Below are 18,559 nucleotides of genomic sequence, written 5' to 3' on the forward strand. Positions count from 1 at the left end.
GACTATTTGCTCTAAATATGAACATCTTTCTCAGTATGTCATTCTCTGTCTTGAAGGTCAAGGGCAGAGATTGTCTTATTTGGCGCCATGCTTAACAAATCCAGTATATTTTGGAATGATAAACTATGGATACAAACTACTCAGACTATCTGGGCCTTAACTGATCCCTTAAGGGCTAAGGCAGAGGAGGATTAATCTACGAAGGGAGACAGGCCATCAATACACCAAATGACTCAGTATTGGGTGTTGTTCAGAAACCAAGCTGCTGAATTTGAACCGATTGGAGACTGGCTTCACCTTTCAGGAAGGAACTGGTTGCCCTCGAGACTGCTTTTCTGCACCATTTCCCTAAAGCTTCAAACTCCTCTTTGGACTCTGTTTTGGGATTTTGCTAACTCAAAAAAACCCAACCAAATGTGTGATTTGGTACCGGGGTTACCCTGAACGGCCTTCGTTAATATTGCCCATAACTCCATTTTAAGCAGGAATTGAAATTAGGATAAAAGAATAAGACGCAGGGGGAGCCAGTTTAGAGCAGCTGGTAGAGCACATGACTATTTCAGGCTTGTACCTTTGAGCCCCACGTTGGGTGTAGAGATTACTTTAAAATAAAATCTTTTTAAATGTGGGTTTTATTTTTATTTATTTTTAATTAGTTATTTTTTAAAAATTTTCTATCCAAGTTAATTAGCATATAGTACAACAATAATTTCAGGAGTAGATTCTTTAATGCCCCTTACCTCTTTAGCCCATCCCTCCATCCCGCAACCCCTCTAGCAACCCTCTGTTCTCTGTATTTAAGAGTCTATTGTGTTTTGTCCCCCTCCCTGTTTTTTATATGATTTTTGCTTCCCTTCATGTTCATCTATTTTGTATTTAAATTCCTCTCATGAGTGAAGTCATATATGTCTTTCTCTAATTTTGCTTAGCATAATACTGTCTCGTTCCATCCACATAGTTGCAAATGGCAAGACTTCATTCTTTTTGATTTCCAAGTAATACTCCATTGCATATATACACACCACATCTTCTTTATCCATTCATCCATCGATGGACATTTGGGCTCTCTCCATACTTTGGCTATTGTCAATAGTGCTGCTATAATCATTGGGGTGCATGTGTCCCTTCAAAACAGCACACCTGTATCCCTTGGATAAATACCTCGTAGAGCAATTCTTGGGTCATAGGGTAGTTCTATTAATTTTCTAAGGAACCTCCATACTGTTATCCAGAGTGGCTGCACCAGTTTGCATTCCCACCGACAGTGCAAAAGAGATTCCCTTTCTCCACATCCTCGCCAACATCTGTTGTTGTCTAAGTTGTTAATGTTGGCCATTCTGACAAATATGAGGTGGCATCTCATTGTGGTTTTAATTTGTATTTCCCTGATGATGAGTGATGTTGAGCATTTTTTCATGTGTCTATTAGCTGTCTGGATGTCTTCTTTGGAGAAGTGTTTATTCATGTCTTTTGCCCATTTCTTCACTGGATTATTTGGGGTTTTTTGGGTGTTGATGAGTTCTTTATAGATTTTGGATACTAAACCTTTATCTGTCATTTACAAATATCTTCCTTCATTCCATTGGCTGCCTTCTGGTTTTGCTGATTGTTTCCTTTGCTATGCAGAGCTTTTTATTTTGATGAGGTCCCAATAGTTCGTTTTTGCTTTTGTTTCCTTGCCTCCAGAGATCTGTTGAGTAAGAAGTTGCTAAGGCTGAGGTCGGTGGTTTTTGCCTGCTTTCTCCTCTAGGATTTTAATGGCTTCCTGTCTTACATTTAGGTCTTTCATCCATTTTGATTTACTTTTGTGTATGATGTAGGAAAGTGGTCCAGGTTCATTTTTTTGCACATCACTGTCCAGTTTTCCCAGCACCATTGGCTGAAGAGACGGTCATTATTCCATTGGATATTCTTTCCTACTTTGTCAAAGATTAGTTGGCCATACATTTGTGGGTCCATTTCTGGGTTTTCTATTCTGTTCCACTGATCTGAGTGTCTGTTTTTGTGCCAGTACCATACTGTCTTGATGATCACAACTTTGTAATACATCTTGAAGTCTGGGACTCTAAGGGGCACCTGGGTGAGTCAGTCTGTTAAGCATCTGACTCTCGATTTCGGCTCAGGTTGTGATCTCACGGTTCTTGAGATCAAGCCCCATGTGGGGCTCTGCACTGACAGCACAGAGCCTGTTTGGGATTCTCTCTCTCTAAATAAATAAACATTTAAAAAATTTTTAATAAAATAAAATGATAAGACAGAGATCAGTCTTTGGTGGTTTTTTATACAGGCTCTAGCTCTTTGACAACTGTACTGAGAAAAAAGTAAAGATTTCATTCCCCTTGGGAAGGTAAGAAGACATAAAGTTACGGTAAAGAGGTTTGTAAGCGTGGAGTCCAGGCTCATGCCTGTTATACATGGACACCAGCTACAATAGAGAACGAAGAAATTCTGGAACTTTAGATCACTGCACAATATAATTCGGGAATAATCTGTTCTGAACCTGTTTAAATTTGCTTCAGTCTTAAAACTAGTTAAAATGCTATATGTTCAGCTGAGTTTTTACTAATCTGTTTTCTAATACCAGGGATGCATAGAAGGGCAAGTTTGAAAACACACTGCACAGTATTTTATGCACGAATGTCTATAATACAGCATCAGTACTACCAGAATGCTGCTGTAAATACAGCAAAATTCCACTCTAAAATTTTCACTTTTCTTCTTGAACCAATTTTGATACACCCTGTACTTACACAAATTTGATATGCTACATATTAAACATGCTCCAATCTTGATGAGTAAGTATTAAACATTTTATTTAAAGATTTTAAAGTAAAAAAAAAAAGGGTACACAAATACAGATTATGTTATGATGACCAAGGCAGTATTCTGTATGACAAAAATCAAAACAAAACAGAATTTAAAAAGTAAATGTACAGGTACTAAACAAGTATAATACCTGATATCAAATTCAGGCTGCATTCACATAAAATGATCTGACCACATACATATTTATGCAAAATAAATTTTTTCTTAGAACACCAAAATTCCAACCATTCTGTCAACTGCCTTATTCCCACTGAGTATTTTGAGAGAACTTCTATAGAATATAAAAAGAATTGGCATGGCACTTAAAAACTACAAAAAACAGAACACAGTTAAAAACATATTTGTAATGCAATTCTGTATAAAATATACACAGTAAATGTTATTAGTTAAAAAAAATTTTTTAACACAAAAGACCACCCTGAATAATGGTTAAAACCTCATCACAGAAAAATGTTCATCATTTGTAACATTATTGATAGAAAATGGATGGGACTTTTTTGAGGGGGAAAGAGAGATCTAACTTGAACAAGTCATTCAAAATTTATTTAAAATTGTAGATAAGATAGTAACTCATTGCCCACCCCTTTCTTAAAACTTATCATTAATATTCTAATATATAACTACTGCCAAAATAAAAGAATAACTCAAAGAGAGTGTTTCTCAAAATAAGACCCAAATACCCAACAGAATTCTAAGGTGGGCCCAGCAATGTGCATTTTAAACAAATGTCCCACGTGGATTGTTCCCCATTCTCGAATTTGAGAACTAATGCCCTATGGGAAACAGTACCACTTAACAGCAAGGTCATAAACATATTTCTGATATGTCAGATTTTCTATAAGTTTATGATTTGAAGTGAATACTGCTTTTTAAAACAAGTTTCAGGTATTAAGAAAAACATATACCTCTTACATAAACATGGGAATGTATATAAACGTTTTCCTTTGAGGTTTTCATTGCTTTCAGATTTAGTCATTTGAAGAAAAATGAGTACATAATCAGAAACTTCAGAAAAGTTACATTTCAAGTAAAATGTAGCATTCAAAACAAAAGATAACTTATTAAATGCTATAAATTTTGTCATTCTAAATTTAATACTAGATAGCTTTCCCCAAAATTAAATTTTACTAAGCTTGGACAATTGTAAGTAATTTAGATGATTATTGTTCTTTTTACATCCCTTTTCATTAAAAAAATATTCAAGGGCATCTGGGTGGCTCAGTTGGTTGAGTATTTGACTTTAGCTCAGGTTGTGATCTCAGTTTGTGAGTTCTATCGAGCCCCACAGCAGGCTCACCGTTGTCCGCACCGTGCCCATTTCAGATCCTCTGTACCCCCTGCTCTCTGCCCCTCCACCACTCACAAGCTCGCTCTCAAAAATAAACATTAAAAAATATTCAAAATAAATGGATGCTATCACCAGCATCCCTTTAAATAATAAATTGCTAACCACTAGTATTAATAAAAAATAATCTGAAGAACTCTGCCCCTGAAATGTATTCCACTGATTATGTGTGTTACCTGCTTAACAAAAACTCAGTTAAGGAGCTCGAACTTGTGGTATATGTCTGTCTGTGTCCTGAATATTTGTTCATGTTGACTTTATTTTTTTAATAATTTCACTGAAGACTCCATACCATAAACAGGGTCCAAAAATATGGACAATGCGGTTTTGGTGAAGAAGTGAGTATGGTTAAGACACTATTTGAAAGATAAATACTTTTTCTGTATACTAAATTATACGGAAAAAATTGCATATATTCTGTTTCCACTGGATAATAGGATGCTTTTACAGGTTTGATAAGGAGTGCTTCCTTATTATCTAAAACCACAAAAAAAATCACTGTGGGATTTACTGTCTAAATATCCTGACTGCACTTCTCTGGGTTTTGGTTTTTTTTTTTAGTTAAAATTTTTTTAAATTTCTATATTTTTTCCTTTCTATATGCTGAGAAATGCTCCATTCAAATGCATCCTGGGTTCTCTGAATGACAGTTATCAACAGTCCAGTTAGAATTATGGCTGAAGGGATAGGTCAGGAGCTGACACCCCTATACTAAGAAATTACTGTCATCAGTTTTTCAAAAACAGCTAATGATTTGAATCTGATACTTAATAAAATGTGCCCGCTTTTTTTCCTCAAGGAGAACTTGTATTTCCTAATTCTAAGCAAGTGACATCCTTTATTACCAATTTAATATCTGTTGCCTTAAAAATCAATAACTTAATTATCCAAGGCAATGAAATTTACAGCTGAATATTTAAACACAAAGAACTGAGAAAGTAATAGGTAATACAATAAGTTGTATTTTGAATTACTCTTCTATTCCAAAATTAAAAACTTTAAGGACTAAATGAAGAATGACAAAAATCACGGGAGGCTTAGGACATAATCCCACCACGTGCCTTGAAAGCGGTGGTTAAGTACATCCTTTAACAAAAAGGACAACCTCACTCCTCATCGGTAGGCTGCTGGATCACCAGTGTAACTAAATGTTGACACGGCCGTCTGGAAACTAGTTTCATTTTCTTTTTTCACAGTTAGATGTAATAACTGACTCTTACAGTCAACAACAGAAGGTATTGAATGCTTTTTCTGTAGGTAAGAAATAGAAAATGGTTCACTGTATCCAGGCTGGCAACGAGTTTATTCATGCAGTAAATGGCAACACAAGCGAAATGCATAGTTGGAAAATGAGGATCAGACACATTCTTCTGCAGACATCAAAAGAGGATTGATGTACTCAAAACCTTCAAATTCAGACTGATCAATCTTCCTCACAATGTCACTGTTGAAAAAAAAATAAATTAATTTCCATAATCTAGACTTCTTCAACTTTTTATTTAAATGGCCAAAGAAAATTAAAAAACAAAAAATAAGGCTAATTTACATAAATTATCAGGGAAGAAATCTACAAGTGTTTAGATTAATCCCAGAACATTTTCTAGAAGAACCAAGAGTACTGAAAATAAAAGACTAACAATCCTGTAAGCAGCTTTAGAACTAAATGGTAGTCTAAAATTGAAGGCTAGAAATTAAAAGTCAAAAAGTGTCACAACTCTGGTTAATCTTTTGACCTGACCAACTTTCATACTTCTAGGTGAACATCCAGGTCTGACTTAGCATTCAATACAGTAGTCACCCCAACAGGAAGATGGTGACGAGAAGGCCCCCAAGAAGTTAACCAAAAGGAAAAGGCAGTAGGGACAAGCACACAGAAAGACCTAGAGTAAGGAGAGGACATCACAGGAAGGTGACAGGTCACAGCACAGAGACGCTGACATTCTGCTATACTGGGCTTCTAATTAATTGCAGTAAGAGGAATGGCGATGAATATCTGAATACTTAAATACACACACCATACTGCAGAACAAAGTTACACAGGATACAGTCCCATATAACGAAAAGCTCTCAGGGAAAGCAGTACCTGCTAAGTTTCATACAGGAAAGCTAGGTCCTGATCTAGGCACAGTCTAATGAGAAGGGTGACTTCTAGTTGCAGAAATTGAGAAAGCCAGCATTCATTCCACAACCACTGACTGAATGGAATTATGAAAGATTAGGTCTGGGGAAGTGCCAAGTAATTTCCTGGATTTGAAAGCACAGGAACAGAAGCATGTCAAATACAGATGATCTGGGAGGAAGGTAATGGCCAGTGCAAGGAAGCCAGTGATGCTCACAGTAAGGAGTTTCACCTTGATTCATCAAAGATCTGGTTGCATTTGAGGTAGCTCGGCAAGACGGAGAAGACTCCAGTTTGTAAAAATGAAGGAGGCACAGAGAGGGAACAGCATGAGCAAAGGTAACAACACACTACCCGGGGATGCGCAGTAGTGGAGACTGGCCAGAACACAGCATTTGCACTGGAGCACGGGGAGAGAGGGCCGGAGTTAGGTGGGAGGCTGTGACCACTGGCTGAGATGACAGGTTTTATCTGCTAGGCAAGCAGGAGGTCACTGGAGGCTTCTGACAAAGGGGGCTAAAGAACTGGCAGTGCTGTGTCATGAAAGGTACAGGGGGGGCTGCAAAGCAACGGGGGAGTCCAATGAGGGGGATGGTGTAATATTCTAGGCATGATTTGCAAGAGGTATGAACGGGGCTGACGGCAATGGGAGCAGAAACGAAGAATCTGACACAAGTGATGAAGTAAAGAAAGGACGAGGACTTGGCAGCTGAACATGTTATCATTTGTTAAGGAAAAGGAGGCGTCAATGATCACGGACACTTTGGATCTGAACGCAGGAATACATGATAGCACAATGAGCACAGAAAAGTAAATAAAAATAAGGAACTGACTGAGAACAACAGAAAAAGGACTTTAAAGAGTCACTTCATTTCTTCTCTTTCCTTTTTTTAAAAGTAATTGCTGCATCCAGTGTGGGGCTTGAACTCACCACCCCAAGATCAAGAGTCGCATGCTCCCCTGATCGAACCAGCCAGGCGCCCCAAGAGTCATTACTTTTCTTTCAGATTTTGTAAGTTTGAGGTGCTTGTCTGATAGACCAGGGGAGATGTTTAAATAAGCAGATGGAAATGCAGCTCAGGAGAGACATTGGGCGGAGGTGCTTTAGAAACTGTGGCTCATGTATTCTTCACAGCAGCCTTCTGAGGTAGGCAGTAAGAGAAGAAACCGGTTCGGAGAAGTTATGAAATTTGAACTCAGGTTACTCAGTTGGTAAGAGGGAAGGTCAGGGTTCAAATTCCTATCTTTTGATTGAATCTAGTGTTCTTAATACACGACACTGTCAGAATAATGACTTTGGCACATGACTCTGTCTTTAGTAGACAGTAAGCTTTTTGTGAGCCTGGCCTACATCTTAATCGTCTTTGAATGCCCAGTATTTAGCACTATGCCTTTTGCTCAAAACCTGTTTGCCAATTTAGCTGGGTGTGACTTTAATAGCAGGTATCAATGATGTGGGGCTGGCCGAAATATTCAAGGTACAAACTACATAGAGCAAAAGGGAGGCTGTCATGAACAGAACTGTGGAACATCCCAGTATCAAGGGGACAGGGAAAAAAGGGTGACAAGTGGTTACAGAGATGCCAGGATGGGCAGTACCAAACAAAGCAAGGCCATGAGTGCTACCTGCTTCACAGACATCAGGGGAGATGAGGACTGATCAAAACATGCTTTAAAAATCAGAAGGCAGGGCTCCTGGGAGGCGACTTAGGCTCAGGTCATGATCTCACAGCTCGTGGGCTTGAGCCCCGCGCCGGGCTCTGTGCTGACAGCTTGGAGCCTGTATCCTGCTTCAGAGTCTATGTCTCCCTGCCCCTCCCCTAATCACACTCTGTCTCTGTCTCTCAGAAATAAACATTAAAATAAATAAATAACATCAGAAATCAACAGGGGTACCTGGTGGCTTAGTCAGTTAAGCATCTGACTTCAGCTCAGGTCATGATCTCACAGTTTGTGAGTTCGAGCCCCATACTGGGCTCTGTGCTGACAGCTCAGAGCCTGGAGCCTGCTTCAGATTCTGTGTTTCCCTCTCCCTCTGTCCCTCTGCATTAAATAAAACCCAAAAATTAGCAAATCAATTTAACCATCAAGAGCCAAAGAAGCAGGTTAAATTGTGAACGGTTAGAGTGCTTTAAGTAAGAAAAGTACAAGACATTCAATTTTGACTACTCTGAAGGAGTTTGACAGAGATACTGCTTATTTTTTTTTCTTTTACCAAGAGCATCTAATAATTATCTTGAAAAGAAAATATGGTGGTTTAAAGATGTGCTAAGATTCAGGGGGGAAATGAGGCTATCTGAGCACATTTACAAGTAGAAGAAAAGCAGCAGGAAAAGAGAAATTAAAGAAGGTGGAGTAATGGACATAACCAACAAAATGAAATCCAGGTAGAAGCTCAGGAAACATATCTAGGAGAATGGACCGCCCTTTGCAAAAGAGAGATAGCCTTCCAAGACTAGGGAAGAAGAAAAAGGAGGTGAGTGAGAGAGCAATTCTGAGATGCAAGGTGGTCTGTGACGGCTGAAAAGGGAGCGAGGTCGCTCTGGGGAGGCCTCGATTCTTGCAGTCGCGCTAAGGCACGGTTAATCCATTAGAAGTGGTGGGGGCAGGGGAAGGACTGAAGGCACCCAAAATATAGGGACAGTCTGAACAGCTGCATGAGGAATGTGGTAAGAATTAACAAGCTTAACTGAAAACACTGCCAAGCGGTAAGAGCCTCCTCGAGAGGAGAGAATGAATGACAGGTAAACAATCAAATAGCCCCTAGCTATTCTAAACCATACTTTTAAAAGATGAACATAAATATAAAAAATATGTCAGATCACTGCTGGCTAGACTCGGTACGTTAATGTAACCTTTTTAATAAGCGATTTGGCAATACATATCGAGAGCTTTCAAAACTTCATACTTTTTATTTAGGACACCTGGGCGGCTCAGTCGGGTGAGTGTGTGCCTCTCGAGTTTGGCTCAGGTCATGATCTCAGAGTTTATGAATTTGAGCTCCGCGTCAGGCTCTGCACTGGCCGTGCAGAGCTTGCTTGGGATTCTCTCTCTTTCTCTCCCTCTCTCTCAAATTAAATAAACTTAAAAATCACACTCTTTGGCCCAATTCCTTTTCTAGGAATCTATCTTAAAAGTAATACTCAGGAACTCAAAGATGGTCATCTTCAAAACAGTGCAGCGCAGTGGAAAGAGCTCAGGCCTCAGTCAGACTCGGGTTTACAGCCTGACTCAGCCCCCGACAGCCATTCAACTCCGCGCAGCCTGAGTCTCAGTTTCCTCGTCTGTGAGTAGAAGACGACAGTGAGTAGACTTATCAGGTTGTTGTGGGAATTAGAGATAAGGCACGAAGGCAAAGTAGAAAAGGGCAGTTGGTATCACCTATAAGAGCGTAACAGATTCAAATATCCCATAACTGAATCCCATGACTCAATTATACTATAATCTGGTAATGAAGCACTGTGTAGCCACTAAAAATGAAACTTTCAAATAACTTTAGGAATATTTCAATCTATAGAGTTACTTACTCATCATCTGGAGTGAGCTGGACAGGTTCGTTAGTAAACTGAGAATCGAAGTTGTCCAAACCAAATTCCCCAGAAATATTTGGTTTAAAGGGAGGTACCACCTGCTTTTGCTCCATCTAGAAAGAAATATTAGATGACAGCTCAAGCCTAGTTCTTAGAGAAAGTCCACCTCTACATTTCTCCTCTTCCCTCAGATGTCTCCACGTCCTGTCACAGTGAGTCCCCAGGCATGGTTCCACAGTACTCACAATGGTGGAAATGATGCACACTTGCTCTAGGCTTTACTAATATTTTATTTATATATATATTATATCAATTTATAATATTTACTAATATTACAACCTGCTCCATTAAATTAATATTCTAACCTTATATTATCTTAAAAGCTTTTAAAAAAGCGCTTTAGAGTGTGGTTTTAAGTTATTTAAGCGATGATATATTTGGTTTTTTTTAACATTCTTTTAGGCTAATAAAATCTGGCCCAAGTTAATAAAGGAACCTAATATGGAAAACAACGGAAGTTTACATACCATATCCCAATCAACATTTCGGAAGAACGGGTGTCCCTGAATATCAGCAAATCCTGTCTGAGGGTGACAACCCAGTCGCTCCTTTGGGTCCTACGATGGGAAGAAATGGTTCAAGAACTGAGTGGATGTCATGCTTTAGAATAAATACATCCTCTTTGTGACCTGGGTTTTGTGTCTATTATATAATACCTTTATATGTGAAATCACAACAGTTTACCTTTCACTTCCACATTGTACATCACTAGACTTAAATGAGGACCTGAAGCTTGGGACGAGTATAATTTCCACATGGCTCTCTCTCCAGCTAATGTGACTAGAGTGGATGTAACAAAGTACTCCTCATCACAGGAAAATGGGAGGAAAAAGAGAGCAACAGAATCATTTCGGCAGCCTCTACCTATTGCTTTGGCACAGGTTAGAGTTCTGGTCAAAATATACAAACCCCAAAACTTCACGAGTTTGCTCTTAGCTCAGTTGAAAAGCTTTATGTCCAATTACAGCAACAAACCAATATAATCTGGTTATAACCACGATACAACCGTCATGTGACCCACTGGACTACGAAGGGCCGTAACATACAAAAACCAGTCGGGGCTTATTCGTACTGTGAATGAGAACACGTTACCATTTTCCTTTCCAATAAAAGGCATTTTATTTTGAACATTAAAACCTTACCATCCTTTTTTTAGTGTGCTAATACTTAGATTCCCATTTTAAATCTTTCTTCATATAAAGTACTAAAAGCTTCAATTTCTTATTTTATTAAAATTCATCATTATCTATATTTACCTTAGAAGGTAAATGCACATCAACCTACTTTTTCTAACCCACAATTTCTCTAAGAAAAGATTTATGATTGCCAAGGTCACCATGATATGAGAAGCATGTCTGGTCTCCGTCCGAGATCCCTGACACAGGTTCCAAAACCTGAGTGAGTAATTTCCTGAGTGATCCAAGTATCTTTTGTTATTCGAACTAAATCCCTTTCAATTATGCCTGAGTTTACGCTAATAAGGTGACTCTTGGTGGGCCAACAGATAGCTCAGGATGGGATCTGGTTGCCAGAGGAACCATCCATATGATTAGAGAGTTGTAACTTAGAGCCTCATTTTCAGAGTGGTGGAGCTCAACCATCAATGGCTAATGGTTTAATCAATTGGCCAGTGTAATGGAGCCTCCATAAAACCCTATGAACCACGGGGTTTGGAGAGTTTCTGGATTGGTGAATACCTCCATAGCACGGGGGGGGGGGGGAGGGGATGGGGAGAGAGGCTGTGTGTACCCCAATCCACAGGGACAGAAGCTCCCGTGCTCAGGATCCTTCTGGACTCCACCCCATGTATCTTTTCATCTGGCTGTTCATTTGTATCCTTAATAACAAACCAGTGATAGTAAGTAAAGTATTTTCCCGAGTTCTATGAGCCATTCTTCCAAATTACTGAACCTGAAGTGGGAGAATTATAGGAACTCCAACTTTGTAGCCAAGTCAGACAGAAGTGTGGGTACTCAATACTTGTGACTGGCACCTGAGGTAAAGCCAGTCTTCGGGACTGAGCCCTTAACCCCCTAGAATCTGATGCTAACTCCAGGCAGTCAGTATCAGAAATAAACTGAGTTGTAGGACACCCAATTGATGTCTAGAAAGGTGGAAAATTGGTTGCTGGCACGGAAAAAAACCTCTACATTTGGTGTTTAAGTGTTATGAGTAAAGACCATTCAGAATCATAATCTTAGATCCTAAAACTCTTCTAACCTACTGACCACAACAAGTAATTGAATGGACTTCAGATTTTTTAAGAACCAATGAGAGCATTCATTTCTTTTGAATTTTATCTGATTACCGGGCTTTTGACATGATAATCTGTAGAGAACACTATTGTCCCAAGTACTCAATAAGTAAAGAGATCTAGAACAATAATCCAAAGTAAACTGAATAACAGAGCTGAAAGTATGATTGAGGCTATCCCCGAAGATGTAATTTTCCCTAATTGAGTACGTGGGGTGTGTGTGTGTGTGTGTGTGTGTGTACACATATCACATTAAAAACCCATATGTAATATATAGCTGGTAGCAACTTACAGTGCCAAAATACAAAGGACAATTCATTGCAGGATCTAAGACATCTTAGTAAAGAGATAAATTTCAGATATAACTGAAACAATGATATACTCTAGTGTTTTTGGAATATTACACTGCCTGAATCTCTACTTGGTTTCACTTATATAGAGATAAATCACTGTAGATTTTTATGTTCAACTTATACCTTGTTGAGAAAACTCTTCAGGACACTTGCAGCTTTTACAGACAGAGAACGTGGTATGCGAATTTGTTTTTCCAAAATAACTAGAAAGATAAAAGTATGGCATTATACTTCACTTTTACATGACTTCAATCTTTACATTTTTATTATGAGCTACTTAAGGCGTCCTAGCAAAAAAAAAAAAAAAAAGACAGTCCATGTACAACTTTAGCACCTTAGGCACTTTACCAGTCTCCCTCCTCTCCTTCCTTCTCAGAGAGCCTCTTCTCTGAATGCTGTTCTTATCATTTATATGCGTATTTTGTTCTCTGACTACCTTACTGTGCCTCAGTTTGCTCATCTGTAAAAGTAGAATAAAAATTATACCCACTTCCTGAGTTGTTATGAGGTTTAAATGAGTTAACAGCTACAAAACGTGTGGCACAGATTACTATACTCAATATTATGAGACATTGCCAAATTGTTCTCCAAAGCTGTTAAACCCATTTTCACTGCTCACCAGCAGTCTATGAGAGTTCCATTTGCTCCACATCCTCACCAGCCCTGGTATCATTGGACTTTAACATTTTTGGCAAATGCATGGATAGTAAATAGTAGCTTATCAATGTTTTAATGTACAAACCCCTAATTACTAGTGAAGTTGAACATTTTTTCATATATTCCATGGTCTTCTGGATTTTCTATTATATGAAACAGCTATTAATTTCCTGTGATGGCTTTAATTGTTAAATGTAGAATTTCATGGAAATCTTTGTACTTCTTTGGACTGTGTGTTGGGAGCGGAGGTGATCCTTTGTCTACTTGTTTTTGTTCTGTTTGATTCTTTGTATTTTCAATTGTGGGCCTTCTTTTTTTCATTCACCTTTTGATCCTCTTACATTCTTGGCACCCTACTTTTTCTCCATATTGTTCTTAGACTTATGCACTCAGACTCAGGGTCCATGTGGAAAGATATTCCTCTCTAGCCACAGGATTCCTTCCTCTAATCTCTGTGATATACAATCTGAAGGAACCTCTTTGTTATATTTCTGAGTATGAGAAAGTAGTTGGCAAATGGACTGCAGGTACCGAAGTAGGAAGATATATTTTTTAAAAAATGAAGGGGAGCCTGGGTGGCTCAGTTGGTTGGGCATCCGACTCTTGATTTCAGCCCCGGTCACGATTTCACGGTTCGTGAGTGTGAGCTCCATGTTGAGCTTTGTGCTGATAGTTCAGAGTCTGCCTGGGATTCTCTGTCTCTCCCTCTCTCTGCCCCTCCCACTCTTTCTCTCTCTCCCTCAAAAATAAACATTAAAAAAACTGAAGACCTACATATTAAGAAGTATACTGGCCAAACTATTCTCTTCTTACTCAAAATAAAAATCTGAACCATCCTCACTCATACTCTAGAATAGGTTATTCACAGAGAATCTCTTTAACACACTGCAAATTACCTTGGAAGAGATAATCCTCTGTGTTTTGATCAGGGTTATCAGAGCTTCCAACAATATCGAATGGAGACCTTCCTGCCATCATCTCAAACATCAGTACTCCAAGAGCCCACCAGTCGACACTGAAACCTTCAAAAAAAAAAAATTTTGGAAGCAACAAATGATCTATTCTGCATTCTTAAAAAGTCAGTAACTTGAGATTCACTTCATTATATAATGAAAAAATAAACATAATGAAAAATAAACTCTAAATGCATTATATAATGGTTAACAGTGAAGATTACAGGAATATTTCACTTATCAACAAGGGGAGGTACTACCTAAAAGATAACTTTGAAAATAAGGTATGGGGAAAACATATTGGAAATGAAACACTAAGTTTCTTTACCCAAATATGCCCGTAATTTCAGACACGTGGCCTGTATCTTTTTTTTTTTTTTTTTTTTGAGGATATAATTAAATCGTATTTGAGAATAACTTTCCTGGGTCTGAAACTCGATCTTCCGCTAGCGGATTAGAGATCCGTGAAGGACCTTGGAATCAGATTCTGAACAGCTACTGGAAGTACCCATCCTCCTTCACATCTGCTGAACTCAGAGGCCAGAATCCAAGAAGCCAAATGTTTTAACATAAATACATTCTCTGGTTCCTGACAAGCAGTCAATCTTTCCCTCATTTTTCAGACTCCAGGAGGAAGTATCCCAGGAAATCTTCCAGGATATTCGAGGTTCATGACTCTGTGGTCACATGGCTGAAGTTTAAACCCCGACTCTGCCACCTTCTAGCTGTATGACCTCGGGCGAGTTATTTAAACTTTCTGTAAAATGGGAATTCACAATGCTTACCACCTAGGATTATTAAGGAGATTAATGTAGTTAATATAATGTAAACAACTTGGATTAGTGCCTAGAACTTTTAGTGTTGCTGTTAATAAAATATTATTCAAATCTGTACCCCCAAATACTGCTAAGGTCCTACTGTCTCTGATTTCATATTTTAGGGTTTTCTTGTAGGTTTTAAGGGGATCAAGGAAGTTTATATTAATAAGACTAGTATTTAAATACTATAGAGCACTATAATGTAGTTGGCACCACATTTAACCACCCATCTAGCACTTAGCTAAAATAACACCTATTTATTTATTACCATAGTCTTCTCCTCTTAAAATTTCAGGAGCAATGTAATTGGGAGTACCGCAAAAAGTGCTGGTTGTATCTCCGGGCCGTAAGCCTTCCTTTTAGAAAAAAGGAAAAAGAAAGAGAAGAGAAAAAAAGAAATAATAAGATAAAAAATTATCTTCTGAAAATTAATCTCTTTTATTTCATCTATTATATAAGCTCAGCATCTATAGGTAATATATTAAGCTTAAATAAAATATCACTTGTACAGTTGTTTATATTAAAATCATGAATTGCCCCTGAATAGCATAAAGAAAACCTGTCTTCATTAGATGTTGGTAAAGAGTTCAATTAAGATAAAAATTGCACTTGAAATAATTTATATTCAGGTAAAAACCAAATACAATTTAAATTATATGAGTAAATGTTTTATGAAGAAAAGCACTATGAATCCCACCTGCTTACACAAGCACTGTTGGTTGTTTTTCCTAAGGCACAAAGGTTTTGGTTTTGTATTTCAATAGCTATCAGATGGAAAAAATTAAGAAGGCAGAACACACTAATGTGTACCAATAGGAAAACTACACACTGACAAATGGGACAATCACCAAAAAGTTATAACAAGCTTGTATGCACCTAACAACACAGCCTCAAAATACAAAGAGTAAAAAAGACAAATAAGAAGAATTTCACAATCCTTGCTATGGAATGAACATTTGTATGCCTCTCATAGGAGAATGCCATTTCTTTAGACTCTTGTAAGTAAACTATTATAATTTTAAAAACCAGTATCTAGCATGTAAAAATAAAGACTCACTATTGTTTTAATGTGTATACTTTGTAACAAGGTTAACATTTTTCATGGGTTTTTTGTTGTTGCTGTTCAGCTTTATTTTCCTTTAACAAATTCGAAGACTTTTTTCTTACTGTTATTTTTCTTTTGAAATAAGAAAAAAATCCATTGGGGAGAAAGTGACAGAGATAAAAAAGGGATCACAAATCTTAGTGACAGATATATAGGGGTTTGCCTACTAAATGTTTAGTTGTTTATGACTAAAGATTTGTATAATAGAAAAATTTAAGGAAACAGAAATTTAATGTAAGAAAAGATAAAAATGTCTGAGTTTTGTACCTAAAAGCAAAAATACTTTAGGTAAAGATTTTCTTTTCTAATGTTGCTCAACAGATAATGAATTTAAATATTCAATACTATTAGAACGTTTTACTTAATGTTAGCATTTAAATAGTTTAAGAGTCTCCAAGCTCTGGAGACACTTCCCTCAGGTAAGTGGCAGAGTGTAATTCTTACGTTTACAGGCCTGTGGCCATATCATTGTGTGAGGATAATTCTGTCCCAGCTACTTTAACAAGGAGAGTAGCACCCTACACATTGTGTGGAAAAACACTGGACTCTTAAATAAAACACTGTTACAAAACAAATAAAGGTCTGAGAAATAAAGGACAGGTCCTGAAAATAACTAAAATTCTTATTACTTATGTCAGATATTTAAACTTAAATATAAAAAAAGATAGACTTCCTAGGAAAATCTTGAATACATTATCATGAGTCAAATTAAATGGCAAAAACTAGAAGGTGACATGCGAGTAGTTATGCTACAGTCATGGGATTGCAGACAGTTTTTATTTTCAAATTTTCTTCAATACTTTCACAATATTCAAGATAAAATGTTACAGACAACAAAAAGTTATAAACTCTTATTATAGCACATGTAACAGTCACAGAAAATATCGGATTTTGTAAATGGTTAGAAAATATGTACGTTTGTCTTTGTACCGAAATTCCAAAAAGCAACCCAAACAAGGTAGCAACCATTTCCCCATCTTTAAATATTGTCATTGTAGCAAAACAAGCTTGTGAGCTGTTGAAACCTTCTGGCTAACTAGAAATTCCTCTCACCTTACACATGCCGTAGTCAGTGAGTTTAATATGTCCTTCTGAGTCCAGCAATACATTGTCCAACTTCAAATCTCTATAAATTATCCCTCGTTCATGAAGATAATTTAATGCTAGACTGATTTCTGCAGAGTAAAATCTAAAAAGAAAAATAACTCATTTGATTCAAATTTCGGAATTTTGATAAGTTTCTAGAAGAGGTATTTAAGTCCTATCCCTATCTGCAAATGAAAACACCAAAATCACGCCAAAAAATTTTTTTCTACCAATGTTTTTAGAAATGATACCAAAACACAAACTGAAGTACCACTGTAAAATATCTGAGGGGTGCCTGGGTGGCTGACTTCATTGAGTGTCTGACTTCAGCTCAGGCCATGATGGTTCATGGGTTCAAGCCCCCTATCAGGCTCTGTGCTGACAGCATAGAGCTTGCTTGGGATTCTCTCTCTCCCTCTCTGGGCCCATCCCCTGCTTGAGCACGTGCACATGTGTGCACTCTCTCTCTCAAAATAAATAAACTTTAAAAAATTTAAAAAGAAAGAAAAAAATGTCTGAGCCCAAAACACAATTATAAAAGTTCCAGTTTACATTAAACTCATACTTCTCAAAATTATTAATTTAAAAGTCTCAAACAGAAGTTCTTAATCTGGGTCCGTGCAGAGCCTTCAGGCAGTCCATACTGTGACAACTGGTGTGTGTACGGCTACACCGTATCCTCTCCAGTTCCCAAAGCTTCTACTGCTTCTCTAAGAGACAAATGATCTCCCCAAATGCTAAGAATCACTGGTTGGTCTAGAATAGAAAAAATACTAAAAGGTCTACTCAAAGTACAAAATCCATATCAAAATTCTAGAAGATGAATTAAAATAAATTATTCCACAACCATACCATTTAACATGAAAGAAAGAGTTTTTTAAAAATTGCTACTAACTCGTTGGTGATAACCAGAACTTTTTGACCTGAATGAAAATGAAACACTCAAGCTGGTTTATTACTACTTGGTGAATGCTACCATGATCGTGTTTGGAGGTGCATAACACAAACCTTCTAAGCTACTTAGTTCTATGGATAGAGGAGAACCTGAGCCCTTATTTTGTACTTTCGTTCCGAGAAAAGTAAAGACGGCACCAAACCAGAACTGACACTTGAATACAGTAAAAACTACTTTCCCCAAGTCCAACTGAACAAACAAGGGACAAATACAGGTCACAATTAGAAATGTCACTTGTGGCTCTGCTATGAAGGACAACCATTTAATAAAGACTAAATGAATGAACATACAGGAAATTAAAACAAAACAAAACAAAACACAGTTTGGTCTGAGATTAGATTAGCACAATTTCTACCTTTTTATAAAACTGAAGGATATTATCTCTTTTTTTTTATAAGATTCAATGTCCTGGCAAGATTCCCATTAAATAGGGGCCCCTGGGTGGCTCAGTTGGTTAACCATCTAACTTTGGCTCAGGTCATGATCTCACGGTTTGTG

At 37.6% G+C, this 18,559-nt stretch overlaps 1 protein-coding gene across 6 annotated transcripts in view; it reads right to left on the reverse strand.

Annotated features, from left to right (window-relative positions):
- Nucleotides 1–4,713: 4,713 nt before the first annotated feature.
- The window catches only part of PRKCI (protein kinase C iota), a 90,313-nt gene continuing 76,467 nt past the window's right edge, over nt 4,714–18,559 (reverse strand). For all 6 annotated transcript variants that reach the window (XM_029939908.1, XM_029939907.1, XM_029939909.1 and 3 more), the window contains 7 exons: nt 17,074–17,209; nt 15,184–15,271; nt 14,041–14,166; nt 12,611–12,690; nt 10,348–10,437; nt 9,818–9,933; nt 4,714–5,615 (listed from right to left, as the gene is read on the reverse strand). In XM_029939908.1, the coding sequence (XP_029795768.1) occupies nt 5,528–5,615; nt 9,818–9,933; nt 10,348–10,437; nt 12,611–12,690; nt 14,041–14,166; nt 15,184–15,271; nt 17,074–17,209 (724 nt within the window). In that variant the 3' untranslated portion in view covers nt 4,714–5,527. The remainder of the gene's footprint in view (nt 5,616–9,817; nt 9,934–10,347; nt 10,438–12,610; nt 12,691–14,040; nt 14,167–15,183; nt 15,272–17,073; nt 17,210–18,559) is intronic.

This window comes from Suricata suricatta, chromosome 5 (assembly GCF_006229205.1).
Source record: "Suricata suricatta isolate VVHF042 chromosome 5, meerkat_22Aug2017_6uvM2_HiC, whole genome shotgun sequence".
Taxonomy (NCBI): Eukaryota; Metazoa; Chordata; class Mammalia; order Carnivora; family Herpestidae; genus Suricata; species Suricata suricatta.